The 13419-nt window shown below is 37.7% G+C and overlaps 2 protein-coding genes and 1 non-coding gene across 3 annotated transcripts in view; 1 reads left to right on the top strand and 2 right to left on the bottom strand.

The window, feature by feature from the left end:
* LOC111330730 (uncharacterized) overlaps positions 1–2105 on the top strand; it is a 17675-nt gene extending 15570 nt beyond the window's left edge. The window contains exon 4 of the transcript XR_016002477.1: positions 463–2105. This is a non-coding gene — a transcript (uncharacterized LOC111330730). The remainder of the gene's footprint in view (positions 1–462) is intronic.
* On the bottom strand, positions 1720–13419 carry LOC148728540 (uncharacterized). Its single transcript, XM_088763234.1, has 2 exons — positions 13163–13419; positions 1720–3840 (listed from the first exon to the last, which is right to left on the bottom strand). Exon 2 carries the CDS (start codon positions 3165–3167, stop codon positions 2436–2438), a length of 732 nt encoding a protein of 243 aa, XP_088619360.1. The 5' UTR covers positions 3168–3840; positions 13163–13419; the 3' UTR covers positions 1720–2435.
* Positions 3243–4627, bottom strand: LOC111319392 (uncharacterized). The gene is made up of 3 exons (XM_088724980.1): positions 4164–4627; positions 3757–3840; positions 3243–3660 (listed from the first exon to the last, which is right to left on the bottom strand). Exons 1-3 carry the CDS (start codon positions 4625–4627, stop codon positions 3243–3245), a joined length of 966 nt encoding a protein of 321 aa, XP_088581106.1.

Genomic DNA, 13419 nt, shown 5'->3' with positions numbered 1-13419 from the left:
AGAAATCCCATAGTGAAAGACAATAGAATGCACTTGGCGGGCACTAGTCACTATTTATGGGTTTGATATGGGAGCTAACATCCCATATAAAAACCATGCAATGCTCATAGATTAGCCATATGTTGTCCCATACCATTTCCATATTTGGACCATATATGTTCCATATCAACAGCTTTGGTAAGGGAATATCCTGTGTTGATGTATACCTTTTACTTATGGGATGCAAGTAAGACCTATATTTTGCTTTTTTCGATATTAGCTCAAGTGGAAAACACAGGGTAATGTCATTTTAATGTTTACAACATTTGCATCATATAGTAAACTTGTAGAAATCTCAGAGTTGGAATGGAGCTCAGGAAAGAACATAGTGCACTGCTAGAGCATGCTATTAATGTTTGGACAATTATTAATAAGCACTAAAAAATTTATTCATTGTAACATTGTGTATTGTCTGTGTTTCAGTTGATCTATAACCGTTTTTACAGTGGAAAGTCTGATGATGATCACTGCACCCTCTTCTCCGATCGAAGTCTAATAAACAGACGAAATGTAAATGGTGAACCAAAGTTGGCCTACCGAGCTGACAGGGATTTCTTGGAAGTGGAAGTGAAGGCGCGAGTTATAGCAGCTGCAATGTCAACTCTTGATTTCAAAGACAAAACAGATACTGCAAACTCGTCACTGCCAAGCAATCTTCAATTAATGATGAAGTCTGAAAGGCACAAAGCACTGGTAGATATTTCAGCTAAGGTGGTTGATGAATTCATATTTGACCAGGGGAAAGCAAGTGTTAGGGTGGATGCTGTGCTATTGGAACAGGAAAAAGAGAACTTGCTACAGCAGGGTTTGAATGAAGATGGGCGTTTTCCATGTTGGTTTGAGGGTTGTTCGAAATCGTTTGCATTCAATGGAAAAAGCAGAAGAAACCACGAACTATCTCACAATCCTCCAGTTGTCATTGAAGAGCAGAACACATTTTCTCCCTCAAAACCAAAGCCTGAAGATCCTTCCTTACCAAATTTAGATGATATATTCAATTATAACTGCGCACTTCTGGCTGATGGTTATCTTTTTTTTAATTTTCTCGATGCAGTGAAAGAAGGAGATGGGGAACGCATCATGCGACAATATAAGTATATAATGTTATACTGTAGAGCTGATGGTAGTGGTAGTGCGAAATATGCACTGGAGTGCCTATATCAATTTTTCTTAGTACATGCTCTTTTGTCACCCAGAGACAGCGAGAGATTTGTTTGGAACAGGTCGGTCAACAACCACAATACTCGTGGCACAAACATACCCCTGGATCTTGACGTTGAACATAGTAATAACTTCCTGAAGCAATGTATAAAGAATCTGGGCCCTAATGTAAGTGAAGGAGCAGTTTTGCGAGTTTGCAAGGCTGAGAAAAGCACTAGAACTGTTTTAGATAACATTGACTGTTCTCTAAATGTAAAAAAAGCATCCACTAAACATGGTAAAACCTCCTGTGATGATGACATTGAAGCTCTAGTTAAGAGATTGGTTGACTTACAGGTGTTTAAAGAACATGCAGAGGGTTGTTCATATTATCATTATACTGACTTCGAGAGGAACAGACTTGAAAACCTAAGCATGTCTGAAATGTATAAATGGATCAACAAGCACAAAAAGAACATTAGCATTGGAATTTGAGCCAGGTGAACTCAGAGACAAACAATCCTTTACAATCATGATAAATTGATTATAAAAAGCACTATATTAACAGCACTCTGTAGAACATAATTATAGTTATAATAACAACGATGATACTGTTATAAGGTATGAACTAGCCTCCTAAGCAGGCAGATTAAAATCTCTCTTTTCCTTTGTTGGTATCCCTGTGCTACTGTATTTCCACAGGCATACAGTCACTAATACATTGATAAGCAATACGTGTTTTGTCTTACCATACCTTTCTCATCTCATAGTCAGAAAGAAAACTACAGAGGAGGCTTCTTATGAACATTAAGTTTCTATAATGTGAAAAAAATGGATGCATTGAAAAACATGTTTAGTGATCATTAATAATTATTGCACTACAAATGTTGTATTGTTCAATTTCATTATGTTATGTTTTTCAACCATAGAAAATTATATACCTTTTTGTTCTTGGATTAAAAGTTTTAAGAAGCAGGATCCTATTAGGATACTAATTCCAAACATTTCCAATATCACTTGTACCAATGAACTCTTAATAGAGTGAACATGCTTAATTTGTGAAACAAATACTAGTAAAACTACGAAGTGGTGGTGATTATGCAAAAAGGAACAAGGGAATTAGCATAACTTAGTAGTATTTAATAGTAATGTTTATATTTCACGGATAAAGTATGTTCACTCTAGAATCTGTTTTAGTCTTACTTGATACAAATAAATTGACATATACCACAAAGAAAATTGTGATATCTTTACTTTTAATTCATGTCCATGTTGCCCAGCACATTCTGCACCACATCAGGAACAGCAGCAAAAGAAGTGTCACTTATCTCAAGATTACTGAGGTTTTCTTCGAGCAAAGACATATTTTGTAACATGGAAATATCCTGTAAGAAAACATCTGTAGCCTTTGCTAACAGCTCATCATCATCTAAAAGTGACATACACTCCTCCACCCACAAGTCATCCATGAGGTCATCTATGTCAGCTTTGTCCAAATTATTCTCATCAGTGTCATTGAATGTGTCTGCTAATACTTGCAATATCTTATTAGCATGCCTCAGATCCCAAATCTCAATATATTCATAAATGTCTTGTACTGTAAACAAAGACTCAATGTTATTCAACACTTGTTGAATTTGGAGCTCGGAGAATCCCAGCACAAATGAAATATCAGTGAAAATATTGATCTGGCACATTGATGTTGTTTTCAAAAGGTTCCTTACTAATTCTTTGTGGTATATGTTCAGTTCTTGACAAACACTTGCCTTTTGCTCATGAGACACCTGTCTAGTCTTTCTTGCAGTGTCGGCATTAGTTTTATATGATGGGATTTCAGTACTTTTTCCACAACTTGGTAAGCTACACTTGCAGACCAATACGCAGATGTCACAACATAATTGCAATTGAGAAATGTGGGTAAATTCAGCTTCAAAATGTTTCATAAGACCCTTTCGTCTACATTCTGAACTTGTCACATACATCGTCATGTTACCTTCAACATGTGCCAATAGTAGACCATTGTACAGGAGAATTGCTTGAGCTGGACTTGCGTCCCTCCCAGCTCAACCAGTTTCTTGAGCATAAGATTCTATATTCTTCGCAGGGCCAAAATGCACAACTCTACTCACAGCTTTGCAATTTACGCCCATTCCAAAGGCTATTGTTGCGACCAAAACACGTATCTTGCCAGCTTCAGTTGAAAAAGACTCCATAATTGTATTTTTGTTAGCCACAGGTGTGCAAGAGTGGAGCATTTCCAACATAGCCTCATCATTAGGTGTAAACATGTCTTTACCGAGCAGACCTCTGATTGTAGCGTAAATAACACCACACTGTTTAATAGTTTGACAGTAGACAATAGTTCTAGCACATTCTTCCTTGTTGGTTCTCAAGTCATCTGCCAGCCAACCTAAATAATATACAATGTCCACTTCCTTTTCCATGTAATGAATGCAGTAGGTAAGGTTGGGCTTATTTGGACTATCAAAAATAACATAAGGGTCTTTCATTAATAGAATGTCAAATATTGTGTCTCTTGTTTTATTAGTTGCTGTTGCTGTTAAAGCCACAATTTACTCTTTTGGGGCAAGGCTTCGGAGTTCATGTAGTCTTGCGTAGCACTCATGGAACACAGCATGGTCATTAGTGCTTGATGTACCCCTGAGAAGTAAAATCCGACAGTTTTTATTATCTTAGAAATATTATTATGGTATTATTGTGTACATAACATAGTTCTTTTAAAGAAATAATTGTGCTGACAATGAGCAACGTATACAAAGCAAGCATTTTCTAGAATTAAGCCACGAGTTTATCGAGTCTATTCTCATCTCAGGACGAATTAAAATTAGAAATTTGAGCTCATTATAAGTAATTCAGTTTAAGAGTATTTATATTTTTAAGGACAATACGTTGAATTTTGACCGAAGTCAACAGCTAACTACTTCAAAAATTAGTCAGCTATTTTCCACCAAGAAATGACTCACCATTGCCTTATCACATGGGCTTCATCCGCGATAGCACACAGCTTTTCGGAGTATACTTTATTAGTCAACATTGATCTCCAACGATCGTTATCGAGCCAGGATTCAGGTGTCCCATACACAAGCGAATATTTTCCGGCTTCTACGTCTCTGCGATCTCCTTCATTTTCGACATCACTTATGTTTATTGCAGAAATACCCAGGCTATTCAAATAGGCAACTTGATCCTTGCTTAGATTAAGAAGCGGGCAGACAACAACAACAATACTCCCCTGACAAGCCATTACCATGTCGAACATCGTTGGCAGAGCTTGGAATATCAGCGATTTGCCATAGCCCGTAGGCAAATTCACAAAAATATCTCTACCCTGCATAAATTTTTTGATTGCAACCTTTTGATAAGCATTTAGCTCTTTAAATCTGAATTTTTCGCAAACAGCTTTGAGTGCTTCTTCCACAGCCGCCATGTTGAATTTCCAGAAGGCGGGAATGGCTTCTCGATTTCTAGAGTCGCGCTCTGATTGGCTAACGAAATGTGGTGCTGCTTGAAGCAGCCGTGTCCGTGAGGCAGCATTGCGTGACCGAAACATCACGGCTGCGGGGAGACTATCTGCCCCATGGAAGTCTACAAAAAACTGCTCAGGCTACATCCTTTCAAAGTTTATGGTCCTGACACGATTCCAAATCAAATTCTGAAGCTATTCACGTCAGAGATTTCTGAGCCCGTGACTACTACCTTTAACCAGTCATTGTCATCTGGTGATTTCCTCTCAGCGTGGAGAGATGCCTATACCAAAGGTGTCACCCATCACCCGTCACCTGTGATAATGACCAATGACCAGTAGCTCTAACTGCACGCCTTTCAAAGGTATTTGAGGATTTTGTGGTCCAGAGGCTAATGGAAGACATCAAGGAGCACATTGATTCAAATCAGTTTGGTTCTCTCAAAGGTGTGTCAACCACCTTTTGTCTACTTGATTTACTGCATAACTGGCTACCAGCTCTTAAATCACCTGGTACATACCTGAGAGTGTGCTTTTTAGATTTCTTTAAAGCATTTGACCATATTGACCATAATATTCTGGTATGCAAGCTTTTGGAAATGGGTGCTAGACCCATTATCATCAAGTGGATTTGCAGCTTTTTATCACAGAGACGACAAGCTGTAAAGCTTGACGGGCTCCTTTCTAAATGGACTCCGGTGCATGCTAGGGTCCCACAAGGGACCAAACTTGGTCCAGTTCTCTTTCTGGTTATGGTTAACGATTTAGCTTGTAGATGGAGTTACTGGAAGTATATTGACAATATTAGTATTTCTGAGGTAGTTCCCCATGGTTCTCCATCAACTATACAAGATGATCTTGACAGAATTACAGCCTAGGTGGAGGAAAATTGTATGAACCTAAACCCGAAGAGGTGCGGAGAAATGAGCCTCTCCTTCCTTGCTAAAGATCTCAACATACTCCAGCTCACCGTCAATGATATGTATCTTGAAAAGGTGAGCATGCACAAAGTGTTTAGTATTACTCTTTGTGACCACTCAAAATTGGGCCAAAGCACCAGGGAGATTGTGGACAAGGCGTGTAAACGCTTATACCTGCTAAGGGTTTTGAAACAGGCTGGAGTCCCCCCAGATCACTTGATCACCATATATTGCACCCTTGTGCAATCAGTTTTAGAGTACGCTTGCCAAGTTTGGAGTAGCAGTGTACAGTCACATCTCAAGCAGCCAGTAGAGCGTGTTCAAAAAACATACCTTGAGGATTATTTTCCAGGGAATGACTAGGAAACAGCACTTTGCAGAGGCTTCATCCCTAGTCTTTCAGAAAGGTTGTGCTTACGCAACAAGATCTTTGAGAATGCAAGTCGGCCCTCCTCACGCTTATTTTTTAATGTCCCCCCCCCCCCGACGTAACGCTGTCCATGGACATAACATGAGGTCTAGCCACCATATATCATTGCCAAGATGCAGGACGGAGTGTTCTAAGACTAGTTTTTTTCCGGCAATGGCCTTTTTACAATAGTGATGCATTTTTATATAGCTTGTACATAATACCGAAACCATACCACTCCAAACACAGAAACTCAACTGAACTAAGCAAGTACATCTGGACTCTCAAAGACAACAACATCGAACACTATATTTCATGGCACATCCTGTCTTCGCATTCACCGTACAACAGCTCAAGCAAAAGATGCAACCTCTGCCTAAAGGAAAAATTTCTCATCAATTACCAACTGAAACTTTCTACACTCAACAAGCGTAATGAACTCGTGTCTTCTTGCCACCATAGAAACAAAGCCCTCCTACGCAAGAGCTGAGCCGCTAAACTTCGAGCCACATAGATTAGATATATGTTTATTATTGTTATTATGTAAATTATTTGGTATATACGAAGCGATGGTAAAGAATATTCTTATTAAATCCCCTGATGGGTGGGCAACCTTGAAACAGGCTTGTCGGGATGAAAGCGTAGTTTATTTGTTTCTTTCCTCCACAAACATACATATATATATATATATTTATAACTTTTTAAACATTTTTTGAGAATCTGATTAATGTAAACATGTTGTATTTTACCCTTGTATGAAAACATGTATTGAATAAACCTTTATTATTATTATTATCATCATAATTATACTCATTAGAATGTTGTCTTTTAGTTCTTAGTTTTCAGTTACTGTGCACAACTTTTGCTGCAGAGGTAGATCTACTGTCGCTTTTTACAAGCTCCATTTGCACAATTGCTGTCATTATGTGGCCCATGCAATCATTTTCTTCAGATTGAATTGGCATTTCTCTCTGCTTAGAAATTGTTAAAAAACTACCCTCTGTAAATTTGTGCAATGACTGAAAATTTGAAAACTCTTGCAAATTTACTGTAAGAATCCAAAAAGTCCATTTATGTGTATTAAGATCTTCAACAGTCACAAAAAACAAAAGCAAAAAGAAACATTCTAATATGCCAACTTCAACAAAAGGAATTCTATAGAGAGGAATTTACATGCACAAAATTGTGACAATTCTGTCATTTACATTCTATTGCACATTTTCATGGAGCCCCAAGGTCTCAGCCTCTCACTACACAGGGACTGGTTGAATGAGGCAATCATACTTTCAAAGAAAACTTAAGTAACATTCTTAGAGAGCTAGCTGAGCTCAACAGTTGGTGCCCTGTACTTGGTGCAGCCGCTTACAGAAAGAACATGACCATACATTTGACAGACGCTAGTGATAACTTAACAAATGAAGTGGTTAACATTTGAAAACCTTTAACTTTTATATTACTTTCCAGTGTTTAGACAATTGAGTTGAGGGTTGTTTATCAATGCTTCCTCAATCAAAATGAGAACAATTTGACTCATTTCACCTGATTAGCCTTAATGACAATTTTATGTTAGGCTTATGAAAAACTTAATTACAACTGTGGTTTTCACCAAGGAGAGCAGCATCTGGCTGAGAAGACAATGCAAAGTTTGCTTTTGAAAACTCAACCAACCAGCAAAGTTGAAGCCAGCTCCCAAACACCCCAATAAGGCTCCTGATTAGGCAAATATTTCAACAAAGAAAGGTACAATGAAACTAATTTTTGGCAGAATTATGAACCAATTCTTCTATGTGGAGGAGTCCTTCAGAAGACGCATCTACCCTTCATCAGTGCCACATTTCCAGACAACCACTACTGATTTCAGTAGGATAACAATACACTACGCAACAAAAAAATGTGTACACATAGGTTAATTGCATAGTTTCCGACAGATTGGTGCAAATTGTGAAATGAAATATGGATTTCTATTTTCATAGTTGTTCAATGTTTTCATAGGTGTTTCAAATTGTTAAATTATGCTTTGCCGATTTCTGTTCTGTTTCACAGGTCAGCTTGCAACAGATTTTATTGCTGAAAATAACATCAGTCACTGGCCCAGACCTGCCCAGTCTCGTGACCATAACCCAATTGAGAAGCTGTGGCCCAAGCACATCATTTTTGTGCCAATTAATGACCTTTGAATGCATGACTGGGTGCACACCAGACTCTTTACTTTCTAAATATACCCAAAGAGCTACAATCTCTATGTATACAACAAGGAACTCTCATATGCTAAATATTCCTTTGTATAAAACTGCCACAGGACAAAGAACTTTCTACCTCAGGACTGTCAAACTCTGGAACTCATTAGATTGATCCACTTTTAAGTTGAAACCAACACTAAAGGACTTCAAACATTGCATGAACTACTGTACATAGGAACCTTTTTTTGAGTAAGTTAATTACAGGTTTGAGAACATGCTTAAATCTGTCACCTGCAAACTTAACAGATGTGATTTTTGTAATATTCTTTCAAGCAAGGTTTGCTCCAAGTTCAATAAAGATGTCCCCACACCAAGCCAAATTGTCCAGAATTGGGAGGAGGGGGCATCTGTTATATTCACCTTCATTTGATTGTAAACTGCTTAGCAGTCTGGTAAAGTCCCCCACACAGTGTTGTAAAGCGCCATAAGTTTAAGACATGAGCGCTATATAAATACAAGTTATTATTATTATTATTATTATTAAAATCAACATGAAGTGTGTAGAGGCAAGGCGGCCACCAAGAACCAGAAAAGAATAACAACTGTGAGTTGAGGAAAAGGACACAGTTGATATGACTTCATTGACTTGCTATATTTAGGTTCCCACACATTTAGACCATGTAGTTGTTGAAGTGATTTCCAGTTCAGGACAATTCAAGTTTGCTGCAGTAAGAACTACTGTTACAGTGTGACATTTTTCACGTTGTTTAACAACTAACCTTTTTTAAAGCCCATCAATTTTGCTTGACAATCAGTGATCCTCTAATTGAATTCAAACATGAGAACCATTATATTATGAAGTGCACCATGATACAAATTTGAGTTTCCCGCTTAGCTAACTTAATTAAAGCAAGTTTGTTAGGTGGCCACTATAAGGTGCATGACCCTGTAAGATTAGGACATAGAATTTTAAGAGATTTTAGGCTTGTTTATTTGTATATATTTTACAATCCTTTAATGTTTTATATTATAAGAAACACAACCCAAACATGTTTCCTCATGATTGCTAGTTTTTTTGATAGTGTGTAATATCCATTGAGGACAGGATAGAGAATTCACGTGGAGAGTACATTAAGTATAATTTTTTTATAGTCTATTAGTATTAAAATATATATAAAGAATGCAAAACTGTGGTTCCTGTTTCCATGTTTTGAAGGCTCATGATATCTCAAACACTTTAAGAATAGTTGGAGGTCAAGGTAACCACAATTAGTTTCTTTTGAAAATAGTTAGAGGTATCAGTGAGTCTAACCTCTGGTTTGAAGAAAACCTTAAACACAGAAACAGGAGGTAGCCTCTATCAAGATCTTCTGCCTTTATGACCAATGAAATTGACTACTGGTACATATTGACCTCAGGACTGAGCATTAATTTTCCTAACCCCATTCCATAAGCATTGAGGCACCACTGGGTATGTCCTAAAGGCAAAATCTGTGCCATAGAATTACCATTAGTTTGTGGAGAGATGCATTGATCATATGGTATTGCTATGGAACTGTAATCAGAAGTGAACTTGATTATTACCAGATGATATGGGAATTGTATGGAACTTCCAGAATTTTATAGCATTCCTATATAAGATGCTCCAGTACAACAACTGATATGGGAATTGTATGGGACTTAACAAAACGTGTAACATTCCTATATCAGACACTAGTATGTGTGGATCATATGGGAATTATATGGAACTGTGCCAAATACATAGCATTCCCATACAGAAGGGTCAGGGATCATATGGTATTGGTATGGGGCTGATCCATATCATTTCCATACCAGACACTGTGGGAAATCTATGGAGCTGTGCCAAATACATAGCAATACCATAGTTAAAGACAAAAGAATCAAAACTGAATGAAGATGGTAGCATGTTTGGTTTTGATATGGAAGCAATAGCCCATACTAAAGCCATATACTACCCATATATGAGCCATAGTTTATGTCATACCATTTCCATACTTGGACCATATATGGCCCATAATTATCACCAGGTTTGGTAAGGGGAGAAGCCTTATCTCAAACTTTTTTAATTAATTAATTTGATTATATTATCTATTTACTAATTAATTAGTTCATTACCTTATTAATACATGGTTTTGATTATTTCTTTATTCTGAAAATCCCATTTGGGACGAATAAAGAATATATGTATGTACATATCTTGGGGATAGCCCACATCAGATCTGCACAAAACACACCTAAAATCAGTATTAAGATTATTTCATCTGAGTAAACAAGTAACCACCATGGTCTCCCCTCGATTCCCTGACTATTTAGTAATACCTTGCTTTATCTTCACTTATTTCATGGAGCTGTGAACTATGTGTTCAAACTCAATACTTAAACAATAGTACAGTACAAACACAATATTGATGAAGGACAGTTTTCTTCCACAGCATTGGAAACACATTTAAGAACACATCTACACTGCACTTCATACTAAAATGCACCCCCTCCCCAATCAAGCCAGATGACTCAATTATTAAAGTGTTTGCCAGATATAACCAAGTGCTTAGCAACCAGAAGTCAAAGCAGTTGTCAACTCATGACCATTAATCTACATGGGTGCTGATTTCAACTATGGTTCTGCACTTACTTCATCTGCAATCTTAAGCTAAACCCCAAAACAGGCGTACCATTCCTTACAGTCACAGATCATCAACAGAACCCACATGCTGACTTCCTTGACAAGTTGAACTCTTCTCCAAAGCTCCAAGACAAGTATGGCAGAGACACCTTAATTATTTTAGTATGTACTCATTCTGGGTGAATGAACTCAAAAACAATCAGAAACCCTGAAGACCCAAGTTGCAATCCAGCCATTGTACTTCTAAAAGAAATTTACCACAAGGCACCAGGACATTAGCCATGATAGAAAAACACATTCTGAGTGCAGCTGGTGAAATCAGAGCCACCACAGTCAAAACAACATCAGGAAGGTTACAAAACAGAAAGCTCAATTTCCGGCCCCTAAAATGTTCTGAGCAAGAGAAACCTCAACCCAGCCCAAGAAGAATAAAGCAGCCTCTAACCAGAATGGTGCATACCAGTAGAGAGGCAAACAGACCTACAAGAAGATGCCTACTTCTGAGAGTAGTTATTGAAGTAAGAAAAGCACCAACAAAACTGAACATTTAGTCACAATTCAAAACCGTATCTCTTGAACTTTTTTGTCACTGTTCCTTTAGATCTCTTCCATTACATTGTAGTTTCGTTGGCCCCAGTTTGAAACATATAGACAGTTAAAAGTTGGTGAGGAGTGTCACAGAATTCTTGGCAACCATTCCTCAAGAACACTTGTAGCAGAGAAAAAAATGGCCGACTAGTCAATGTAAGGAAATAAAAGGAAATAGCATTTCACGACAACCAAAGTATTTATACACAAGCTACTCAAATAGGGGAGGCCATGATCAGTAGCACAGAAGAGACCAAAGAACAATTTCCCTACAATTTCCCCACAATCCATTCCTGGATTTTAGCAAAGCATTTGACAAAGTATCCCACGTTATTTTACTGCAAAAGTTATGTAACTTCAGTGTCTCTGGTTGCCTATTAAACTGGTGCAAAGACTACTTATCAAGTCATGTGCAGAAGGTAGTAATAGATGGGGTGAGCTCCAGCTGCCCATCCTTTTGGACCCCCTGTTTTCCGTGAATTTTATTAGTGATCTTCCTGATGTTGTCAAGCCTGGTGGCCTTATATGCAGATGACTGTAAAATCTCAAGGGTCATTGAGCATCCATGTGATCATGCATCGTTTCAAGATGACCTAAATAACCTGGTTTCTTGGAGTCGACTAAATTATATGAGCTTCGATACCACAAAATGCAGGTTAATGCAGATTACCAGTAATCACTCCCATATTCCTCCTCCTCTACAACTGGGTGGTGCCACCCTTGACGTTACAGCTGAATTTTCAGATCTTGGCTTGCTAACTAACCACAAGCTGTCCTGGAACTCTCACATAGATAAGATTTCCAGTAAGGCGAACAGAGTGCTTGGTTTGATAAGGAGGAATTGCAGAGATTTGAAGGATGTTTCAACACTAAGAACTCTATAGTAAGTAAGTAAGTGGACTTTATTTAGCCAGGGTGGCCCATTCAGCAACGAGGCTGATTTTTTTGTGCTCTGGTTAGGTCACATCTGGAATACGGGTCTGTTGTTTGGTCACTTATCACTGCGAAAAATATTACTAAATTGGAAAGAATACAGCGTCATGCAAGAAAGTTCATTCTGAAATCTGATGATGACTATGAAGTTCGTATCTCTAAACTTAATTTACTGTCTTTAGAGCATAGACGATTTCTCGTTGATGTACTCTTTTTTTATAAAGCTTTGAACGGATACATTAATTTAGACATGTCTGCATATGTCCAATTCTACTCTGATACTGATAGGTACCCCCTAAGAGATAAAGACAGTTTTAGTTTAAAGAAGAAATAAGCTCGAACAAACGCGTTTAAATTTAGTTTTTCCAATCGTATCGTGGATAGGTGGAACTCGCTTCCATTTCACGTCAAATCAGCATCTAGCATTCCAATTTTTAAGCGTGGTGTGATAAATCTTTATTGAATAACTTAGAGGCCAATTAATTGTAAATTGTTGTTTTATATCTTCTTTGTCCTTGTAAATTTATTATGTATATCTTTTCATTAGCTGGGTGGTCTGTCTAGCATGGGGTCTTTGACTCTTTTACGGACTATCCCTATGGCATTTCTTTTTTTTTTTTCTTTTTCTCTCTCTTTTGTCTACTATGTTGCCATTAAATTGTTAAATAAATAAATAAATTACATGTACATAATCAGTACATTTCAAGCAGAATTCGAAACGTGAATGGATGAAAATATCAACTTAAACTGTTGGATATTATTCGATTTCACCAAATCTTTCTTCTTCGACATAAGGACTGACAAATATCAAATTAACAAACTTACCATCAACTGCGGTCATCAGGTGACCTTCCTCCGGTTCGAAGTCGCAAGCTGCTACCCGTTGGTTTTGAAATCGATCACACGATGAACAGCCAAATATGAATTTAAGGTACAAATGCACGCCCAAAAGAAATTTTCTCCCGTGAAAATGCCTACACAACACACTCGCACACTGATCACGTTGGGATACCATGAATGACGTTAACTTCAAGTTGCTAGCCGTGGGAATAATTTCAACTTAGTGAGTTTAAACAGCAAAC

Source organism: Stylophora pistillata, chromosome 6, assembly GCF_964205215.1.
Source record: "Stylophora pistillata chromosome 6, jaStyPist1.2, whole genome shotgun sequence".
NCBI lineage: Eukaryota > Metazoa > Cnidaria > Anthozoa > Scleractinia > Pocilloporidae > Stylophora > Stylophora pistillata.
The sequence above is the reverse complement of the archived record's forward strand: the minus strand, read 5'-3'. Positions and strand labels throughout refer to the sequence as shown.

Coding starts and splice junctions, on each gene's coding strand:
- LOC148728540 (XM_088763234.1), bottom strand. CDS start 3,167: ATGACGATGTATGTGACAAGTTCAGAATGTAGACGAAAGGGTCTTATG.
- LOC111319392 (XM_088724980.1), bottom strand. CDS start 4,627: ATGGCGGCTGTGGAAGAAGCACTCAAAGCTGTTTGCGAAAAATTCAGA. Junction 3,841..4,163: donor GCCCATGTGATAAGGCAATG/GTGAGTCATTTC, acceptor TTTACTTCTCAG/GGGTACATCAAGCACTAATG. Junction 3,661..3,756: donor CGAAGCCTTGCCCCAAAAGA/GTAAATTGTGGC, acceptor TATTTTTGATAG/TCCAAATAAGCCCAACCTTA.